The sequence below is a fragment of the Anomalospiza imberbis genome, chromosome 29 (assembly GCF_031753505.1).
Source record: "Anomalospiza imberbis isolate Cuckoo-Finch-1a 21T00152 chromosome 29, ASM3175350v1, whole genome shotgun sequence".
Lineage (NCBI taxonomy): Eukaryota > Metazoa > Chordata > Aves > Passeriformes > Viduidae > Anomalospiza > Anomalospiza imberbis.
The window spans coordinates 1,874,292-1,895,299 of NC_089709.1; the positions used below are offsets into that span (position 1 = coordinate 1,874,292).

General features: G+C 57.6%; 3 protein-coding genes across 4 annotated transcripts; all 3 read right to left on the minus strand.

The window, feature by feature from the left end:
• Nucleotides 1–1,280: 1,280 nt before the first annotated feature.
• Nucleotides 1,281–3,384, minus strand: BGLAP (bone gamma-carboxyglutamate protein). 2 transcript variants are annotated; one of them, XM_068174860.1, is made up of 4 exons: nt 2,081–3,384; nt 1,770–1,814; nt 1,619–1,685; nt 1,281–1,504 (listed from the first exon to the last, which is right to left on the minus strand). In XM_068174860.1, exons 1-4 carry the CDS (start codon nt 2,139–2,141, stop codon nt 1,372–1,374), a joined length of 306 nt encoding a protein of 101 aa, XP_068030961.1. In that variant the 5' UTR covers nt 2,142–3,384; the 3' UTR covers nt 1,281–1,371. The 2 variants fall into 2 exon arrangements, 1 of the variants encoding a protein (XP_068030961.1); XR_010993953.1 differs by lacking the exon at nt 2,081–3,384 and having other exon boundaries at nt 1,382–1,501; nt 1,770–1,806.
• Nucleotides 3,385–3,816: 432 nt separating this feature from the next.
• PMF1 (polyamine modulated factor 1) lies at nt 3,817–7,382 on the minus strand. Its single transcript, XM_068174859.1, has 5 exons — nt 7,250–7,382; nt 6,988–7,093; nt 6,216–6,316; nt 5,353–5,548; nt 3,817–4,018 (listed from the first exon to the last, which is right to left on the minus strand). The coding sequence occupies exons 1-5, from the start codon at nt 7,378–7,380 to the stop codon at nt 3,965–3,967; spliced, it is 588 nt and encodes a 195-aa protein (XP_068030960.1). The 5' UTR covers nt 7,381–7,382; the 3' UTR covers nt 3,817–3,964.
• Nucleotides 7,383–8,483: 1,101 nt separating this feature from the next.
• On the minus strand, nt 8,484–19,231 carry SLC25A44 (solute carrier family 25 member 44). Its single transcript, XM_068175094.1, has 5 exons — nt 19,098–19,231; nt 14,083–14,193; nt 13,044–13,771; nt 11,038–11,165; nt 8,484–10,647 (listed from the first exon to the last, which is right to left on the minus strand). Exons 3-5 carry the CDS (start codon nt 13,663–13,665, stop codon nt 10,456–10,458), a joined length of 942 nt encoding a protein of 313 aa, XP_068031195.1. The 5' UTR covers nt 13,666–13,771; nt 14,083–14,193; nt 19,098–19,231; the 3' UTR covers nt 8,484–10,455.
• Nucleotides 19,232–21,008: the final 1,777 nt, after the last annotated feature.

The following is a 21,008-nucleotide window of genomic DNA, read 5'->3' on the forward strand; positions in this document are numbered from 1 at the left end:
GGCTGCTCTGGCTGTGTCCATGAGCAGCAGCCCCCAGTGCCACTGCTCTGTCCCCAGCCCCTTGCAGCAGGAGCTGTGTCGCAGGGACATTCTTCTTCCTTTCAGGATTTTTCATAGAGCAGCACAGAGGAAAGAAAGAGAAAACAATTTCTATTTCTGCTCCTTGTTTTTTCCCACGTGGAGTGTGTTTGCAGAATTGTTTCCCTGGGGTGATTGCTTGGTTGGATTCTGGTGAGGATTGTTTGAGCTGATGGCCAATCCAACCCACCTGTGGCTGCACTCTCAGAGAGGGTCACGAGTTGTTAGCTGGTTAGAGATGGTAGTTAGAAAAGTAGGTTTGTAGTTTTAGTATCTCCTTTAAACAGTATATTAATGTATTATAGCATAGTTTTAATAAAGAAATCATTCAGCCTTCTGAACTGGAGTCAGACATCAGCATTCTTCCCACCAGGTTCACCTGTGTTTACAACAGGAGCTGCCCAAGGAGCCCCAGCAGCCGTGGCAGGACACAGCCACCAGCTTTTCCACATCTGTTCTGTGCTGGGCAGCCCCTTGCAGCTGGAGGACATCCTCTGTGATGTGTGCCCGTGCCAGGCTTGGCTGCGGGGCCACCTGAGCCCCACCAAGGTCCCGAGCACCCTCTGCACTGCCGGGCTGGTCCTTGTGGGCAGCACTGCCATCGTCTGTGCCTTGACCGTGGCCTTGCCCCAGACCCCGGTGGCTCTGGCAGCTCCCCGGGCGCTCCCACTGGGGCTGGACCCGTGACACTGTGTGAAGGGCTGGGCTGCAGAGCCTGGCAGGACCCAAGTCCCTCTGCACCCAGTCTGTGCCTCAGTTCTCCCAGGGCAAGCCAGCAGTGATTCCATGAATCTGGGGCAGGGATAATGGGCCATGCTGTGTGGGGACCCGGCAGTGTAAGCGTGCATGTGTGTGTCAAGGTTAATGAGTAATTAAGGCGGTTTGTGACGAAATTCCCGGGCAGGCTACAGGGGCCCGGGGTGCCTGGAGCAGCTCTGCTGCTCCCCGGTAACACCACGCTGGAGAGAAAGAGCTTTGAATTGAACTGGAATAACGATGGTGCAGCTGCGGGCTCCTCGCTGCTGGGAGCAGGATCTGGGGGTGGTAGCACCTCTCCTCCTTGGAGGGCACAGGGAGGGAAAGCAGGAGTCCTCAGCTGTGTGGGGTGACGTGGGGCACATCCCCTGAAAGCCTCCCACCCACCCACGGCCCAAGCTTGGGAAGGAACTGGCTCAACTATTTGCATTTATTTCTTTCCAGGGCTAACAGAAGGGGTGAGAGGGTGGAAGTGAACAGGGGGGGCCTGACGCGGCTTTAGGGGAGCTCAGCCCCTGGCCCACAGCGGGGCTGCGGCTACACGAGGCCGTAGTAGCGCCGGTAGGCTTCCTGCAAGCCTATCTGGTCGGCCAGCTCGTCACAGTCGGGGTTGAGCTCGCACACCTCGCGCTTGGCCTCCAGGGCATCCCGTGGGGTTCCAGAGACGCTGCTGGGGACAAAGAGCACCCAGGGGTCTCGGGGGGTCCCGTGGGAGCCCTGGGCTGGGCTGAGCCACAAGCCTCCCCCATCTGGGGCCGGGATCTTCACCCGGTAGATGCCTCACCTGCCGGAGCCGTAATTGCGCTTCTGCCTCCGCACCAGCTCGGCGCTGGCGCGTCTGGAGACGAAGGCTGCGGGGACAGGGCGGTGGGTCAGGGGGTCATGGCTGTCCCCTGTCCCCAGGGCAGTGGGGCCGGGCAGCCGCGCTCACTCACCTTCGGAGCCGGGCGAGTCCTGGCTGCTGGCAGAGCCGTCGGCAGCTGCGGGTGACACGGAGGGGAAGGTGGGCTCAGAACGGCCCCATGCGGGCTCTGCTCTTCACCGCACGCCTTTTGGAGCTCACATCCCTCACTGACACCCCCCGACCTGCTGAAGGATGTCCCGGTCCCTATCTCCCTGCTGCAGCCCCGTGCCCCCCCACCCCAAAGCTCAGCAAAGCTTTCCCAGTCCCTTTGCTCCCTGCAGAGCCCTTCCCAGGGCACGGAATCGCCCCCAGTGTCCCCATCAGCCCTGGATTCCCCCGTACCTCTGCGGCAGAGGCCAAGGGTGAGCAGGGCCAAGAGGGTCAGCAGGACGAGGGACTTCATGGTGCCTTGCTGTGCTGGGCTGAGTGCAGCCCTGGCTCCCTGGGTGTCTTTATAGGGTCCCGTGGCCTTGGCAAGGGGGAGCTCGGCCTCACCAGGGTTATTTCCAGCACATCCGCCATGGCCGGAGCTGCTGGCAGAGGTGGCAATTGTGGTTTGGGATGAACTTGGTCCCCCTGTGCCCAGCCAGAGCCCACAAAGGGAGGGGAAAGTGGCCCCAGGCCAGGGGGGATTTGTTGGTGGGCCCAGCCCTGCCAGCCTGGCAGCGCCCAGTCCCCACTGGAATGGGTGATGGGGCACTGGGGGCTCCTCGCTGCGCTCCCCAGTCACCCACTGCCCTGCCCCAGCTCCCACTGCTGGATCCCAGAATCAGCTCCCGTGACACAGGGAGACTTTCCTGCCAAAACCCGTGGGGTTTTCCTCCGTGTGCAGGGCCAGAGGGGACTTGCTGGCCCACTTCTGGGGGAGCAGCATGCGCTTCTTTGGGGTGTTGTCGCACTGTGCCCCTGGGGGAGGGTGAGCAGGTGCCTGTGCCTTGGTCTCCACACAGCTCCTCCCTGCCACATGCCATGGGCACACGCTGCGTGGCCGGGGCAGTCAGAGCCCCTGAAAAACATTCCTCTTTCAGATCCTGACCACTTTTTGATCCTGCAAATCCCAGCCCTGTCTCAAAAAGCGGAACCGGAGGCTTTGGGGCAGAGGGCGGACAGAGCTGCTGAACCAGAGCCTTTGTCAGACAAACCCATAAAGTACAGAGTACGTGGGCCAAGAACACAGCGGGAGCCAAGCTGGGAACAACAGCCCCAATTTATTGAGATTCCAGCACAGCGAGGGGAGGCAGAGGGGAAATTCTGCAACTCTAATTGCTTACAGAGGTTGGGGCGTGGTGCGAGCGGCCACTGCCCCTCCCCAGCTTGTCACAGGGCAGGGCCTCTCCTTGGGCAGAGACCACGGAGCCTGCTGCCCTCAGAACCTCTCTCAGTCCTCAGCAGGTGCAGGGGGACTCTCCTCACTCCCTGCCCAGCCCCCAGGAACAGCCTGTCCATGCTGCAGGCACACGTCACTGTAGGGCTCTGCCAGGGAGATCCTGGGAGCCTTCGCTTCCCCAGCCCGCAAACAGATAAGGCAGCAACAGACAACTCTGGGTTTGGGAAAACCAGCCTGGCTCTAGAAGGTTCCACAGGAAAACATTAAAACCCTGTGCTACAAACCCACAAAGTGGAGGCAGGGCCGTTCCAACCTCTGCACAGATCCCTGGCTACCTCAGGCTGCTGGGAGGGGACCAGGGCTAGAAATAACTCGGAGAACAGAATGAATGGGAACGAGGAACTTGGTGCAGCAGCTGCTGCCACAGGCAGGGTCTGAACACAGGGAGACTGAATGAACCTGCAAGCACAGGCAGGAGTGTTGGCTGTGACCCACTCGTGCTCCTGCTTGTGGGCTCCTCAGACGTGGGCACAGCCTGGCCTGGGGCTGAAGGCACTGAATTTTGTCTAATGCACAGCTAAAACAGCTACAAAACCCCGAATGTGGCTTTGGAAACTGTATCAGGCCTGTCACAGCACTAAGTGGAGCGGATGAGAGCACAGACACACTTTGTGACACTCCTCTGTCTAGCTAAGTAGGAAATATGGAATTGCCATCCATTTCCAAAGATCTCAATTTTTTTTTTTTTGTTTCTGCACTAAATCTGATCAAACCGTGCCAGTCCAGCAGCTGTTTCAGTCCCTCTGCAGTCTCCAGTGGCCTGATGGGGTAATTCTCAGTTTGGGTTCTGCACACACCTTGTCCCATCAGTGCCTGTGGGACATCCTCATCCTGTGGCCTCACTGGGGCTCCTGGAATGTCATGATGAGTTCTCGTTGCTCCTTACTGATTGCCTGGAAGGAACACAACCCACAGACCTCAGCATGATGCTTCTCCCACCCTGCCACACTCAGGGCTGAGTGTGAGCCGAGCATGTCACACACTGCTGTCCCCTGGGACCATTCCACATCCCACCCACTGCACAGCGAAAAGCACCCGAGACCTCCAGACACAATGTCCACAGCTAAAGTTTCAGCAGGACATGGCTGCTGGGGAGGTCCTGGAGAAGTGGAGGGTTTGGAAATCATTCCAGGCCCCACTGAGCCCCGCTCCAGCGGGCGCTGTGGGAAGGAGGTTGGTTTGGCTTGGGTTGGTTGGGTTTGGTTTGAGTCGCGTTGGGTTGGTTTTGGTTTGGGTTAGGTTGGTTTGGGTTGGGCTAGTTTGGGTTGGGTTGAGTTGGTTTTGGTTTGGGTCGGTTTGGGCTGGTTTGGTTTGATTTGGGTTGGGTTGGTTTGATTTGGGTTGGGTTGGGCTGGTTTGGGTTGATCTGGGTTTTTGGTTTGGTTTGGGTTGGGTTAGCTTGGGTTGTGTTGGGTTGGTTTTGGTCAGTTTGGGCTGGTTTGATTTGGGTTGGGTTGGTTTGATTTGGGTTGGGTTGGTTTGGTTTGGGTTGGATTGGTTTGGTTTGGATTAGGTTGGGTTGGGCTGGTTTGGGTTGATCTGGGTTTTTGGGTTGGGTTGGATTGGTTTGGTTTGGATTAGGTTGGGTTGGGCTGGTTTGGGTTGATCTGGGTTTTTGGTTTGGGTTGGGCTGGTTTGATTTGGGTTGGACTGGGTTGGTTTGATTTGGGTTGGATTGGTTTGGATTAGGTTGGGTTGGGCTGGTTTGGGTTGATCTGGGTTTTTGGGTTGGGTTGGTTTGATTTGGGTTGGGTTGGGTTGGTTTGATTTGGGTTGGGTTGGTTTGATTTGGGTTGGATTGGTTTGGATTAGGTTGGGTTGGGCTGGTTTGGGTTGATCTGGGTTTTTGGTTTGGGTTGGGCTGGTTTGATTTGGGTTGGGCTGGGTTGGTTTGATTTGGGTTGGATTGGTTTGGATTAGGTTGGGTTGGGCTGGTTTGGGTTGATCTGGGTTTTTGGGTTGGGTTGGTTTGATTTGGGTTGGGTTGGGTTGGTTTGATTTGGGTTGGGTTGGTTTGATTTGGGTTGGATTGGTTTGGATTAGGTTGGGTTGGGCTGGTTTGGGTTGATCTGGGTTTTTGGGTTGGGTTGGTTTGATTTGGGTTGGATTCATGTGGGTTGGGCTGGGTTGGATTAGTTTGGGTTGGGCTGGGCTGGGTTGGGTCGGGCTGGATTAGTTTGGGGTTGGCTGCTTTGGGCTGGGTTAGTTTGGTCTGGTCTGTTTTTACCTGCCAGGCCTGTTGGCGAGCCTGGATCAGCTGCTGCAGCTCTGCAATCCTGTCCCTCCCCATCAGCACGGACTCAGCCACCTTGCCGTTGTGCTCCTCCTTGCTGCGGAGCACCCTGTGCAGGTGGGCGCGGTGCTTCAGCAGGTAGGGCACCAGGGCGCTGCGCACGTCCTGCTCCGGGATCCCGCTGGGCCGCCTGCGCACGCGGCAGCTCGTCAGCACCCACCGAGCAGAGACCCCCGCCCCCGGCACGGCTCCCACCCCGCTGCTGAACTGCTGCCAGCTGGGATCGGCCCTGTGGCTCCCAGTTTGCACCGGCACGGGGAACTGAGCACAGCCGGAGCGGGGACCCCAGAGCAAAGCCCCGCTGGAGGGAACGGGGAGCTTCTCCCCAAGCCTGGCCCCAAGTGGGTGCTTGGAACAGGCAGGATGTCATTCACCCCCTCAGCACAGGAACACAAAATCTTGTGTTTCTGGTCACAATCTCCAGTCTGTCTCCCAGGTGGCTGAACCTGCAGTGTCTGCTGAGGCCCCGAGGCAGGGACACAAAGAGCACGCAGGGGGACTCTGCTTTTGGACATCTGCTGTGCCCAAAACATCCCATCAGCCCTTTGGATTGTCCCCCCATCCCAGTGGCACTGACCTCCCTGCACGAAGGAAGCGAATGGAAATGGATCCTGGGCCCAGAGGAGCACAGATCAGACTGATTTTTGTGTGCTCTAGGCCCACTGACATTGCTGTAAAGATACAGCAGCTTTCAGACCCTCCCTTGCAGCACAAGGCCAACAGGACACCCAAACATCACCCGGGAACTGCCTGTTGTCCTTGTAGGAACATGACCCCCCACCCCTGGCCAGCCATACCACGCTGGCTCTTCCCGGTCCTTTGCCTCCTCCACGATCTTATCCAGTGAACTGAAGAGTTCCTCCAGATTCCCTTCATTTTTCACCTCCTGGATCTCCTCCTGTGAAGGAAGGACACAAGGTGAATAAACACTGGCACCACTCTGCTTGTGAGCCTTCGCTGGTCATGGAATCAGGGAATTGTTTGGGTTCAAAGGAACCTTAAAGCACATCTCGTTCCACCTTCCACTAGACCACGTTGCTCCAAGCCCTGTCCAACCTGGATTTAAATTCTTTCAGGGATCCAGGGGCAGCCACAGCTTCTCTGGGCACCTGTGTCAGGGCCTCAGCACCCTCACAGGGAAGAACTCCTTCCCAATATCCCATCTAACCCTGCCCTCTGGCAGGGGGAAGCCACTGCCCCTTGTCACTCCATCCCTTATCCAAATTCCTTCCAGCCTTGTCCTGGATGAAGAGCCCACACCCTGGGAATCACCATTCCTGGGGGCATTCAACACACGCGTGGATGTGGCGCTTGGGGACACGGTTTAGTGGTGGCCTTGGCAGTGCTGGGGAAATGCTTGGACTCGATAGTCCCAGTGGTGTTTTCCAACCTGAATGATCCTCCCGCTTTTTCTGGTGAAGACAGAACTCTGGAGAGCAGCCGCAGCTTTCTGCTTTTGGTATTTGCTGCCCTTAATATCAACCCGTTCAGCACTTTCCCCCGTGGCTTTGAACCCCCTTTTGGACCCTCCAAACCCCTCCGCAGCCCCCCAGCTCGCTCCCCGTTCACCTTTATGGACGCCTGTAGCTGGGAGATGAACTGATCGTAGATGCTCCTGGTCAGCTGGGGCTGCAGCTTGTAGAAGCAGCGGTAGCAGTTGACAAACCTCTGGTAGCTGCAAGGAGGGCACGATCGTGACCGGGCTCACGGTGGGGCCGGGTCAGGGCCAGGCCCAGAGCCGGCTGCGGGGCTGTTCCCGAGGATCCGGTGGGCCCTGGGTCACGGCACGGTTGGGACCGGGCTCAGGGGTCCCTCCCCGCTCCCGCCTCACCTCCCGGCGGCCACCAGCTTCTCCAGGAACGTGTCCACCACGGTGTTGAACACCTGGGCGCGCCCCGGGGCCGGGCCGTCCCCGCCATCGTCCCCGCCCGCGCCGCCATCGCCGCCCGCCGCCGCCGCCATGGCCCGGCCGGCGCGCGCCGCCCGTTGGCCGGGGCTCGGGGCCCCGCCCCCGCGGGAAGGGAACGCGGGAAGAGAACGCGCGGGAAGGGAACGCGCGGGAAGGGAACGCGCGGGAAGGGAACGCGCGGGAAGGGAGCGCGCGGGACGGGAACGCGCGGGAAGGGAACGCGCGGGAAGGGAGCGCGCGGGACGGGAACGCGCGGGAAGGGAGCGCGCGGGAAGGGAGCGCGGGAAGGGAACGCGCGGGAAGGGAACGCGGGAAAGGAACGCGCGAAGGGAACGCGCGGGAAGGGAACGCGCGGAAAGGGAACGCGGAAAGGGAACGCGCGGGACGGGAGCGCGCGGAAAGGGAACGCGGAAAGGGAACGCGCGGAGGGAACGCGCGGGAAGGGAACGCGCGGGAAGGGAACGCGCGGGAAGGGAACGCGGGAAAGGAACGCGCGGGAAGGGAACGCGCGGGAAGGGAACGCGCGGAAAGGGAACGCGCGGAGGGAACGCGCGGGAAGGGAACGCGCGGGAAGGGAACGCGCGGGGTTTGTGCCACTCGGCGGGGCCGCCCCGCCCGGCGCTCCCGGTCCGAACCGAACCGCGACAAAACCCGCCGCGGTGAGAAACTGCCGCCTCCCGGCGCGGGGCTACGCCCGGCCCCGAAGCGAAGCAGCGCGACAAAGCGCCCTTCTCTCCCCAGTGCCCCGGGAAATGCCCGCCCTGCCCCCCAGCGACTTTTGGTGAAATAAAACGATCGAGCCTGGAGAATGAAAGGAGAAAAGAAGCAGCGAAGTTCAGCTCGGTTAGAGAATAAAAAAGCGACATTTCCCATGTTAACAGCCAACCAGGAGCCGGCCTGGGGGCGGCTCTGGGTCACAGCTGCTGACAGGCAGTCCATGTGCTCCAGCCGGTTCTCCCTGGCTCGCTCAGCCACCGAGCAGCCACCGAGCAGCCACCGAGCAGCCACCGAGCAGCCACCGAGTTCTCAGGCAGCTCACGTCCCTCTCCTAGCCCTAGTCCAAAGGCTAAGGGTGAAACCCTTTCTGTGACACGACAAAAAGCAGCAGCCTCCCCTGGTGTGGGGAGTCATGTGCTTTTAAACGCAGGCACCAAACTGAAGGTCTCTCACGTTTATTAATTGTCAAGAACGTTGCTGGTTACGAGAGGAACATTAAGTTTGACAGTGTCTCCCCACACTGGTGCTGCCGCCCCTCTGTTCTGTACACTGGGACTGGCCCTGCTGCACCTGGCAGAGGTTGATGGTGATTGCTCCTGTTAATATTAGGGTTAACATCCTGCTGCCTTGTGATTTGGGGTGCTGTTGTTCTGCTTTTCAGAGCAGAATCTATTATTAGAGCAAGAGCCAACTGGTGTCAACTTTTAAACGACAAACACGTGAACAGAGCAGGTGCAGAAGGTGCTGCTCCAACAACTCCACCAGTGGCTCCAGCATCCAGTGCCTTTCTGAGCACTGCAAGAAACAAAAATGGGATGAAGAGGGCTCTGACGACACACCCACAGCCCATCACAGCACTGCACCTTAGAATGAAGCTCTGCCCTTAGCAGCGAAGCCTCTCCCACCTCAGCAGCATCTTCAGCACTCTCCATCTCCAGCAGGCATGGTGGCATGTCCAGTGCCTGCTGGGCACGGACAACCGGGACCAAGGGCAGAGCCACACTTGGCGAGTCCCCTCAGGAAGAGACAGCCACGTGGAGTCCAGCAGCAGCCACAGGTCAGCAGGATCAGCACCTCAACCACAATTCCTGGTTATGGCAGAAGGGGAATGGAGGTGGTGCACTCTTGTTGTGTGGAGGTGCACCCCGAACCACCCTGGAGGTGGCTGACCCAGAAGAGCACCACGTGTGGGCTGGCAGCATGAAAGGCAAATCTCAACCACCAAGAGCAGCAGAGTGCAGTCAAACAATCCCCTCCCTCCCCTCCCCTCCCCAAAAAGCAGCCTCTGGTTTCGTCCCCCTGAAGTTTTCACCTGGTAAAATACACAGACCATAGCTCAGGCTTCTGATCCAGCAAATGTGCAAAACAATATCCTTGCCCTTCCCAAACTGGATGAGCAGAATTTAAACTCATGAAGTGAACCACCACTTCTTATTCAATATAAACACGCCTGTCAGGTTTGAACCGGATCAAAAGCCAGCACGAGGTTTTCCCTTCCCCACATCCCATCTAATTATAGCCCAAAGCCCATTCAGTTCTCATCCAGCTGCTGGCAGCACCACGATCAAACACTTCCAAACTGCATTTCTGGGCTTAAACTAGCTAAGGTGGGAAGTGGCCGCAGCCACTCTGAACATGCAGGATTGACACACTGAACGAGGCCACAGGACAACCATTCAGTTCTCCAGAAATCAGAATAAGCTTCCCTAAAATAAAAAAAAAATTAAATTACAACAGATTAAAAACACAGGTTAGGTGTCAAAACTGCCATCAGCTAATTCCAAACAGCCAGCTCAGCTCCCAGCTTGCTGTTTGGAGGATGAGAGACAGGGAACATTTTCCAAGAATATACAAAACAAGTATGTAGATCTATTCAAAACACAGGAAATCAGGTCTGAAGTGGTTCCAGGTTACTCTTGTCTCACATCTTCTAGAAATAAAAGCAGGTAATTGGAGAAAGTCACTTGTCTATTTTCTGCTTCCAGCTTCCCACAGCACAACTGCCACTAGAGACATCCCAGCAGAGGGTCCTGCTGTGGGCTGTGAGACTCCTTGGAAGTTTGGCAAAGATGAAAATAATTTAAAGAGAATAAACCGGCTTTTTGCTTAAGCCAGTAAGTCTTTAATTTAAAAAAAAGGGAATTAATAACTTGCCAGGATGCATTCACACACCTGGAATGGACTGTTCCAGGCAAAGAGCACTGCCAAAGGTCACAGTTTAAGCAAAACCAGCAGCAGACCATTGCATGACACTCAGATCTAGAGGTGAAGTGCAGCTGCTTTTGCATCTGCCTTGTGCTGTGAAACCAGCCAGAGACAAAGGCACAGCAGCTGTGTCGCATCCCAGGCTCTCCCCTGCCACAGACCAAACTCAGAGAGTTCACAGGAAGGTTCTCCTCCACCAGCTGCCTCTACCAGTGCCTTGAGTCCACCAGTTCTGGGCGCAGGCTCAGCTTCTTCAGCGTTTCATACCCCACCACGATGACGATGGTGGAAGGAGTGGCCGAAATGATGCGGGCAGAGAGGCCTTTAGTCAGCCCCCAGGGACCTTCCTCTGCAATGAGCTGCTTGAAGGTGAGAATGATGGAGCTCTTGCCTTCCACCTGCAATGCCAGAACAAACATTGACAGAGCTGCCAGACTCCATACTGAGCTGCTCTGGGGCTCTGCTGCAACTGAACGCTCTGGAGACAGCAGATCAGCCAGTCCAACAGCCTTGATCTGGTCTCCAGAACTCCCTGAGGAGGGGAGCAAAAAAAGCACAAAGTCCTAAGGAGGCAGCAGGAAGCAGCACCTCTCCCTTTCTGAAGAGAAAGCCTGTCTGTGCAGGCCAGGCTGGCACTGCCAGCCTGGGCTCCTCTTGCTAATGCCGAGGGCCAATTAAACACCCACTACCCAGGATGAAAGGCCCAGGGAGAACGGGGAAGCAGCTCACCTGAAACCACAGAGATGAGAGCCCCACCCTGCACTGTGCCAAGCACGCTGAGCTCTTACCTGGACCCGAGCCCTCACCACATCCATGGGGTTGGTGAGGGTGGAAGCCGTGGCAGCCGCAAGTGGCCCCGATATCGCTTGCAGAAGGAGGTGAGGACAGTCTTTAGGAGTCAAACTCGAAAGCTGTTCTGGGAACAGGAGAGAGAGGAAACTTTCAGTGGCTGCTTATCATCTCCTTAACTCCACCCTCTAACTCCAGCTGATTTGCAGCGGGCAGAATCCCTGGCTTACAGCCTGCCAGCTCCTCCCACAGAATCTCAAAGTGGTGCTTCCTACACCAACCAGAAAGCTGGCACAGCACAGGGAGCAGGACTCATCACGCTGGTGGCTCCAGGACACTCCCCATGCGTAGTCCCACAGCCTCCCATCAGCTGCCACTCTGGCTCCCAGGCCTGTGGGGCAAACTGGACAGAATAAGCTTCCACATCTCCAAAACAGGGCATGAAAATAACCACCCTCTTTAGGAGGTGGAGGAAGCCTTAAGACAAGGCTCCACTGGAAGGTGTCTGCAGAGATTTGTACAGAAAGCTGTCACTACTGGGCACTGTCCAGGAGATACCCTGGTATCCCACTGTGGATCCCTAAGGAGAAAAGCACCATGTAGTGCTCATCCCAGATTTCCTCACTCTGCTCCTGCTGCCTGGCCAATAGGATTTGAATCTCCCACACTTTTATTGGTTAAAGTTGGACAGAAGAGTGTTCAAAAGCCCCATGTTTTGGACAATGAGGAAGCCTGTCTGGCAGGAGGGAAGGAAGCAGCTCTGTTTGAGACCTTGAACACTGCCTGGAATCAGGGCCAGCAGTGTCCTTTGAACCCGAGGAGGGTTCAGTGACCCCAGCTGCTGCTCCAGGGACAGAGGACTGGGAAATGCAGCCAAAGCAGATTCATTGACAGCTGGGCTTATGTTTCCCATCATCTCAATGTCCACTGAGAAGACAGGGAAAGAGCTGGAAGCTGAGAGCTCCGGTCTCTCCGTATCAACTGCCTTTTCTTACATGCCCTCCTTTGAGCCCTTTTGGCATGAAAATCTTACAGTTTGTACACTGGGTCTTGGTCTTATAAACTGTTGACATGGAAACTGATGGGAGCACTCCCACAAAGTACACACCAACATGCCAAGCTGCCACTGCCATTTAAATGCAGCACCAATGCTTCCTCTAGCTACTCGAACTCTGTGAAGTACACAGGACCTTTGAGACATCTGGATTTTGAAGAACAGGTGCATCTTGACCTCCAAGATGTACTTTAGGCCCAGTACAGCAAAACCCAAACTGCTCATTGCCACCACCTTTTGGCAGAAATTAGGTAAATAGATGCCTAAAAACCATGTGCAAAGCTGCACGGCAGAAATCTAAAGGATCATCAGAGGTGGAAATAAACCTTAGCTGGCCAACACCTTTAGCCTTTGGAAACACCCTAAGGAGTACGAGAACTGAGCTAGGGAGAAAGAACTTCCTACTGAGTGCAGTTTTCCATCACAAGACTCAGTGTCAGTTTTAAAGTTGCCAAAACTGAAGCAACACCTGACAGAAATCCAGGGAAGATTTCACCCTTGTCTCTGTCACGGTTTTGCCATGAGATTTGCAGCTCTAAAAGTCCCTTTGCCATATATGAGATGCCTGAGTTCACCCGAACTGAAAGATGAACTATACTCACATGGTGGCTCCAAAACCCTGCCTTCCTCACTCCCGTGGAGAAGGCACTATTTGGGATCAGTGGAAGAGAAAGTTAAAGCAGATGCTTGAAGCCCCACTTGCCTGGAGCCATCCAGTTTGAAGCCCTATAGCACTCGAACCCCTTGTTCTGCATTGAAACACTGCTGCTCTGTTAAACTTCCACCCAACATCTGCAGAATTCCCACACAACCAGATGTAGCTCCTTAGTTCAGGACAGATTCTGCTCCCACCCCCAGAGAGAAAGGAAATCATGCTGAATCCACAAGAGTCCATCCGAGGGGCTTCTGGCTCTCCTGGGATAGGATACATTTCAACCTCCTTTCACTTACCAGCATAGAAGTGGTAGAAGGGCCACCAGACCGCACTGTTGGGAATATAAGTGAGCAGCGAGGCCACATAACCCCTGTAGAAGCCTCTAAAACCGTCAGCCTTGAAAATCTGTACAATGATGTCCTTGGTTTGGCCGAAGACCAGCAGACGCTTGCCATCTTGGTTCTGCACCTTGAACCTGCCCATGCTTTCTCCCTTCCTCTGCATCATGAGGTGCTGGGAGATGACATCGATGGGCACCGTGATGCTCTGGGCCACCAGGGAGGCTGAGCCACCGGCCACCAGGGACTTCACAGCGTTGTTGTTGTTGTACCGTGACACGTACTTCCGAGTGAGCTCGTATGTTGTCACGTAGCACTGTCCTGAGATCAGGGTGAAGGTGTTGACCAAGAAGCCACGGTAGAGCCCAGCCGTCCCTTCTGTCCGCAGGATTTTCACAAAGGCATCGAAAGTCCCGTTGTACAGGCTCTTGCCCTTCTGAACCTGCAGCCGCGTCCGGATGAGCGTGAAGGGGTAAACGCTCACCCGGATCATCATAGTCATGCAAATCCCAAACACGTAGAATTTCCTTTTGTCCAGGTGCTCCCACTCAATGATGGGGATGTTCCGTTTATCCTCCATGGCTCCCTGGGGTCAAGCAGGAGAGGTCCAGATCTCCCTCAAAGGTACAGAGCAGATCCAGGCCCAGCCTTCCAGCCTTGACCAAGCAGACTGCAAGTGCTGGCACCTGAAATGAGAGACCCCTTGGGTAGAGGACAAAGCCCCACTCGCTACAACCGCCCACATCACCTCAAACTTGGCTGACTCTCCTCGAGCACACAGCAAGCCCTTGCACAGCATCGTGCCAGCCAAGCAGAGGGACTGTAACCTCCAGAGGCAGGGCCCTACCATGTGCCTGATGGTGACACCTTCTGATGTCACTGTGGCTGTTTTCTGAGCTCCAGCAGCAGCTCTCACCACAGCCCAGACTGCTCTGTGGAAAAGCAAAGTTCCCATGCTTTCAGAAGCAGATGAGCACCACTCCAGCAGCACACACACCTTTTAATGGACACGCAAGATCAGGGATGGCCAACCAAAGCAGCTTCTCCCCAGTCATTCCAGGTCTGTGATGCTCCCAGGTGTCAGGACGTCACTTTTCAGTTCCAGAATCTGTACAAAGAAGAAAGTGACAAATCCTTTTCTGTTCCTAGATTCCCTGCAGGAATTAGACCCATTTCTTTGGGCACTTCCATTCTTATCTTTCTAAAGCTGGAGGGTGATGAGAAGGCGAAAAGAACAACAACGGGAAAACAAGGCAAGACAGCCATGTGGAGTCTCCACACTGATGAGCAAGATCCTGAAAAGAAGGGGTTAAATCACAGCACAGGATCTCTCTGTTGAACTGCTTGTCAACTACATGAGCAAAGTTCACCCTCCCTTCCAACACCCCATCGTTGCTCCTGGTCTGATAACCCCCCTTCCACTGCTGGTTGTGCTCAGAGCACCAGGAATGGGGAGGATGAGGAGGGAGGGGCTGGGGCTGGTTCAGCCTCCCCCAGCCCCAATTGCTGCAGCTCATCACCAGGTCCCAGCAGGCACCAACTGCTGCTCCACAACCAGGCTCCTGGTGCTTTCACCTGCTGTAATTAGTAAATTAACTTGCTGCATGATTAACCAAGCTTGGGCTAAGGGGAACCTACACACAGGGCCAGGCAGCAGGAGAAGCACAGCTCAGAGAATCGCCCAAAACAACATGGACCAGTTCACTGCTGGTAAGGACTTACTTTCACATCAAATTAAAAAAACCCTGGTGTGTTTGGGTGGCTGAACTTTTGGGAAAGGCTTGACTGCAGCTGGATCATAACTTGTATTCCAGGCACTGGAAGTGTGTGCCAAGGCACGAGCTGAATTGCTGGAGAGCAGAGCTAGAGCAAGAAGCAGGAACAGGAACAAGGGAGCCAAAACCTTGATCTGAAAACAGATTCACCAAGTGAGAACTCAAAGGGATGGGCAGTCACCACCACACACTGATTTGGGGGCACTTTACATTACCAAGCCATAACATCAGTGCCTAAAGGAGCTCCAAGGGACAGGCCCTTGGGACAAGAGCCTGGAGTGACAGGACAGATGGAATGGCTTCCCACTGACCAAGAGCAGGGTTAGATGGGATATTGGGAAGGAATTGTTCCCTGTGAGGGTGCTGAGGCCCTGGCACAGGGTGCCCAGAGAAGCTGTGGCTGCCCCATCCCTGGCAGTGTCCAAGGTCAGGCTGGATGGGGCTTGGAGCAACCTGGAATAGTGGAAGGTGTCCCTGCCCATGGCAGGGGGTGGGATGAGATGGGCTTTAAGGTCCTTCCAAACCAGTCTGGGATTCTTAGGGAAATGTCTCAACGCTTCAGAATTCATGAAGAACTCACACAGGCCAGAGACATTCTGTTAGAAACACAGTAACAAAACAACTGGAAGTTGTTTACCTCTGGCACAGAGAAGAAATTACAGTTATGAAATTAAGGCAGATCAGGGGTGGGTGTCCCATTAAGTGACCATTTCATTGCCCGCTGACCAACAAAATATTTGCTGAACAGGAGCAAACAGCATTACAGGCTACCACAGCTCCTGCAGACGGACAGGGGAATTAAAAACACCCCAAAAAAACCACCTTCTTACCATTGTAAAGTGAGCTACACTTCACCCTGCCAGCCAATTGCCTTGACAGTTAAGGCACAACAAACAGCACAGCCTGGCTAAGCAAAGCCTGGATTGCTTTAGTTACAATTACAGCCTTACTGGGTTTGCTAATATTGACATGATTTGACACACAAAGCTTCCTGCACAGGAATTATCTGTGCACAGCACCTATGAAAACACAACTTAGTTCTTGGTAAAGAGTCCCACTAGCTTAATATTTGATTGAAAAAATTAAAATATAGTCTAGCCAATATGATTCCCTGGTGAAGCCTGAGGGTTTAGTCCATCCTCCAAAATTCCTCTGCCACCCAGGGATGGAATCGAGCTCCCCACAAAGGAAGGGGAAGGGCTGTCTGCAAAAAACATTCTCATTACTGCAATACGGAAAACAAAAACAACAACAACAATAATAATAATTCCTTGATCTTTATTTAGTTTTATGCGCTCTGGTGCTTTGGGTTTAGAATTTCAGCCACAACTTCTTGAGTTGGAGTCCTCTCCAACTTCCTCTGGACTCTCACCAATAACTCCTCTCATTCAGGATCTGAATTAGACAAAGTCACTTTAACCCCATGGCTCTGAGGCACTCAAAGTCCCTCCTGTGTGGAAGAAGGAAGGGATCCTGGCAGCTCCAGGGATGACCAGCATGGCTGCAATTCTTACTCTGCCAACATAAAGAGTTTTGCTCAGAGCATTTAATCTTGCAGAAATTTAGACCACGGCCTTGCTCAGGGCAGGGATCCCGTCACACTCATTAAGCGACTCTTTGATGATCTTTCAAGGAATTTTAGGGAGACTGATATAAAAGTAATCCAGCTACATCTCCTAAGAATTGAACTGCTCTCCGTAACAAGGTACAAGCACAGCACAGCTCACACATCCTTAAACTCTGGAGCAGCTTCCTGCCAAAATCACCCCTCAGCGGTTCCTTCCCACCACGCACAAAACAGCATTTCTTGAACTTCTGCCTGGAAATCCAAGCAGGGGGTACCGAGCAGGGCGTCCCTGCTCCTGCTCTCTCATCTGGGCACAGCCTCAGTTTCCCACACACAGAACTCAGTATAAACCCGCCAGTCCATGTCTTTTAACGCCACCCTGTCAGTCTGGTCCCCAAAGCGCTCGTTGCTGCAGCTGGAGCTAAAGATGATTCTCTGGCAAACACAGACAGGGCCTTTGTGTGCCCCGGGCAGGGATGTGCCCTGCCCAGCATGCTAATGCCTCAGCACCGGCCTGGGAACCAGCTGCAGTCAGCCCGAGGCTGCCTGGCACCTCCTCCAGCACAGAATCACACAACAGTCTGAGCTGGACAGGGCCCAGCAGGACCGTCGGGTCCAGCTCTGGAGTGAATGTGAATGGCCTATTTGGGGATGGAACCTTGACCTTGGTGTTACCGGCACCGCGTCCAGCTCACCGAGCTGAGCTAACCCCACATCCATCCCACCGAGCTGAGCTAATGCCACATCCATCCCACCGAGCACAGCTAGGGCACCACATCCATCCCACCGAGCTGAGCTAGGGCACCACATCCATCCCACCGAGCTGAGCTAGGGCACCACATCCATCCCACCGAGCTGAGCAAACCCCACATCCAGCAAACCCCACATCCATCCCACCGAGCTGAGCTAGGGCACATCCATCCCACCGAGCTGAGCTAGGGCACATCCATCCCACCGAGCTGAGCTAACCCCACATCCATCCCACCGAGCTGAGCTAGGGCACCACATCCATCCCACCGAGCTGAGCTAACCCCACATCCAGCAAACCCCACATCCATCCCACCGAGCTGAGCTAGGGCACCACATCCATCCCACCGAGCTGAGCAAACCCCACATCCATCCCACCGAGCTGAGCAAACCCCACATCCATCCCACCGAGCTGAGCAAACCCCACATCCATCCCACCGAGCTGAGCAAACCCCACATCCATCCCACCGAGCTGAGCAAACCCCACATCCATCCCACCGAGCTGAGCAAACCCCACATCCAGCAAACCCCACATCCATCCCACCGAGCTGAGCTAGGGCACCACATCCATCCCACCGAGCTGAGCAAACCCCACATCCAGCAAACCCCACATCCATCCCACCGAGCTGAGCTAGGGCACATCCATCCCACCGAGCTGAGCAAACCCCACATCCATCCCACCGAGCTGAGCTAGGGCACCACATCCATCCCACTGAGCAGAGCAAACCCCACATCCATCCCACCGAGCTGAGCAAACCCCACATCCATCCCACCGAGCTGAGCTAGGGCACCACATCCATCCCACCGAGCTGAGCTAGGGCACCACATCCATCCCACCAAGCTGAGCTAATGCCACATCCAGCTCACCGACCTGAGCTGGCACCACATCCATCCCACCGAGCAGAGCTAGGGCACCACATCCATCCCACCGAGCTGAGCTGGCACCACATCCAGCTCACCAAGCTAACGCCACATCCAGCTCACTGTCACCGAGCTCACCAAGCTAACGCCACATCCAGCTCGGTGTCACCGAGCCGGCCTAACGCGCAGTTCGCTCCTTAAACTCAGCCCGCGCTGGGAGGGGACCCAAACCCGGCCCAGGGAGGGAGCCCTGCTCCAGCCCCAGCCCGCTGGCAGCCCGCAGCTCTCGGGACAGCTGTGGCTCCGTTACCGATGCGGCAGCGGCGCTCCGATGACAGCACTTCCCCCGCCAGCACCCGCGCCCCGCGGGCAGGAGCCCCCCGCTCCCGGCCCCGGGCGAGTGCACCTCCTCCCATCCCTGGCCACTGGAACTCGGCCGTGCTCTGAGGCAGACAACGGCGGGACAGCTCGGTCCGCGATCCGCTCAAGGTCACTGCCGGGCCAGCCGCGTCCCCAGCCCCGCGGCTCCGTGTGGCCGGGGTGTCCCCACTGTCCCCAAGCCAGCGTTACCCCTGCAGCCCCGGGGGGCTCCGGCCGCGTCCCCATCCACGCCGGGAGGGCTTCGGCCTCTGCCCTGAGGAGGGTCCCTGGATCCTCCAGCTCCTTTCCCCGCGGCCGTTCAAGCCCTGTCCCGCCTGCCCCGGGGGTTCTCGCCGAGGGGGGCTCCGGGCCCTTCCCCGTCTGCCCCGGGACCCTCCGGCCCTTTCCCCCGGGGTCTTTCAAGGCCAAGGGGTCTCACACCAACCACCTCCCCCACCCCGCCTTACGTGCACCCCTCGCCAGCCACCCCCTCTCCCCCACCTGCCGCCCTCCCGTCCAGCCGCGCAGCCTCCACACCTGCCCGGGACCCCGCTCAGCCGCCGCCGCCGCCGCCGCCCGCACCGGCGCCGCGCCGAGCCGGGCCGGGCCACCACCGTCAGGCCCTGCCGCACCGCTGCTGGCCCAGGCCAGGCCTCTCCCGGGCCCGCCGCAGTCCCGGCCCCGGCCCCGACAGCCCCTCACCTGACGCCGGCGGGAGGGACCCCCGACGAGCCCCCGGCCGGGCCGGCCCCGCCGCGCCATGGCCGTTCCCCGCCGGAAGTGACCGGCGGCGTCAGCACCCGAGCGCCGCCGCCATCTTGGGAGCGGGCAGAGGTCGCACCGGAAGTGCCCGCGCGCTTCCGGCCCGCACTAAAGAGGGCGGCGGGGGGGGGGGGTGGGGGGGCGCGCCTTAAAGGGACCGCGCCGAATTACGGCTCTTAAAGGGCCAGTGGCCCTCAGCGCTGCGTGCGGGTCCTGCGTGCTGGAGGGGCCGGGGCGAGGCCGGGAGGGGAAAACAGCACGGCTGTACCCACAGGAGGGAGTGATGGGCGGGGGTGAGAGAGCTGGCCCGCACTCCCCGCTCTCCGTGCCCCTCCGTGCACGTGCACGCTGCACAGGAACGCGCGTCCCTGCACCCGCGTCCCTGCACGCCCACCCGTGTCCCTGCACACCCACCCGTGTCCCTGCACACCCACCCGTGTCCACACCCACGTGTGTCCCTGCACACCCACCCGTGTCCACACCCACCCGTGTCCCTGCACGCTCATCCGTGTCCCTGCAAACCCACGTGTGTCCCTGCACACCCACCCGTGTCCACGCCCACCCGTGTCCACACCCACGTGTGTCCCTGCACACCCACCCGTGTCCACACCCACGTGTGTCCCTGCACGCCCACCCGTGTCCCTGCACAGCCACGTGTGTCCCTGCACACCCACCCGTGTCCACGCCCACGTGTGTCCCTGCACACCCACCCGTGTCCACACCCACGTGTGTCCCTGCACGCCCACCCGTGTCCCTGCACACCGTCGTGCGTCCCTGCACACCCACCCGTGTCCCTGCACGCCCTCCCGTGTCCCTGCACACCCACCCGTGTCCCTGCACGCCCACCCGTGTCCACACCCACGTGCGTCCCTGCACACCCACCCGTGTCCACACCCACCCGTGTCCACACCCACCCGTGTCCCTGCACACCCACCTGTGTCCACACCCACCCGTGTCCCTGCACACCCACCCGTGTCCCTGCACAGCCACGTGTGTCCCTGCACACCCACCCGTGTCCACACCCACCCGTATCCACACCCACGTGTGTCCTTGCACACCCACGTGTGTCCCTGTACGCCCACGTGCGTCCCTGCACACCCACCCGTGTCCCTGCACACCCACGTGCGTCCCTGCACACCCACCCGTGTCCACACCCACGTGCGTCCCTGCACGCCCACCCGTGTCCACACCCACGTGTGTCCCTGCACACCCATCCGTGTCCCTGCACGCCCACCCGTGTCCACACCCACGTGCATCCCTGCACACCCACCCGTGTCCACGCCCACCCGTGTCCCTGCACGGCCACGTGTGTCCCTGCACACCCACCCGTGTCCACGCCCACCCGTGTCCACACCCACGTGTGTCCCTGCACACCCACCCGTGTCCACGCCCACCCGTGTCCACACCCACGTGTGTCCCTGCACGCCCACCCGTGTCCCTGCACAGCCACGTGTGTCCCTGCACACCCACCCGTGTCCACACCCACGTGTGTCCCTGCACGCCCACCCGTGTCCCTGCACAGCCACGTGTGTCCCTGCACACCCACCCGTGTCCACACCCACGTGTGTCCCTGCACGCCCACCCGTGTCCCTGCACAGCCACGTGTGTCCCTGCACACCCACCCGTGTCCACGCCCACGTGTGTCCCTGCACACCCACCCGTGTCCCTGCACACCCACGTGCGTCCCTGCACGCCCACCCGTGTCCACACCCACCCGTGTCCACACCCACGTGTGTCCCTGCACGCCCACCCGTGTCCACACCCACCCGTGTCCACACCCACGTGTGTCCCTGCACGCCCACCCGTGTCCACACCCACCCGTGTCCCTGCACACCCACCCGTGTCCACACC

What these genes read in the sequence shown, in the direction of transcription:
- BGLAP (XM_068174860.1), bottom strand. Translation starts at nt 2,141, where the DNA reads ATGAAGTCCCTCGTCCTGCTGACCCTCTTGGCCCTGCTCACCCTTGGC. An exon ending in GGACTCGCCCGGCTCCGAAG is followed by an intron (nt 1,686 to 1,769) that starts GTGAGTGAGCGC and finishes CTGTCCCCGCAG; the next exon opens with CCTTCGTCTCCAGACGCGCC. An exon ending in CGCAATTACGGCTCCGGCAG is followed by an intron (nt 1,505 to 1,618) that starts GTGAGGCATCTA and finishes CTTTGTCCCCAG; the next exon opens with CAGCGTCTCTGGAACCCCAC.
- PMF1 (XM_068174859.1), bottom strand. Translation starts at nt 7,380, where the DNA reads ATGGCGGCGGCGGCGGGCGGCGATGGCGGCGCGGGCGGGGACGATGGC. An exon ending in AAGCTGGTGGCCGCCGGGAG is followed by an intron (nt 7,094 to 7,249) that starts GTGAGGCGGGAG and finishes CCCTCCTTGCAG; the next exon opens with CTACCAGAGGTTTGTCAACT. An exon ending in GACCGGGAAGAGCCAGCGTG is followed by an intron (nt 5,549 to 6,215) that starts GTATGGCTGGCC and finishes CCGCGTGCGCAG; the next exon opens with GCGGCCCAGCGGGATCCCGG.
- SLC25A44 (XM_068175094.1), bottom strand. Translation starts at nt 13,665, where the DNA reads ATGGAGGATAAACGGAACATCCCCATCATTGAGTGGGAGCACCTGGAC. An exon ending in CTTCTACCACTTCTATGCTG is followed by an intron (nt 11,166 to 13,043) that starts GTAAGTGAAAGG and finishes TCCTGTTCCCAG; the next exon opens with AACAGCTTTCGAGTTTGACT. An exon ending in TGGTGAGGGCTCGGGTCCAG is followed by an intron (nt 10,648 to 11,037) that starts GTAAGAGCTCAG and finishes CTGGCATTGCAG; the next exon opens with GTGGAAGGCAAGAGCTCCAT.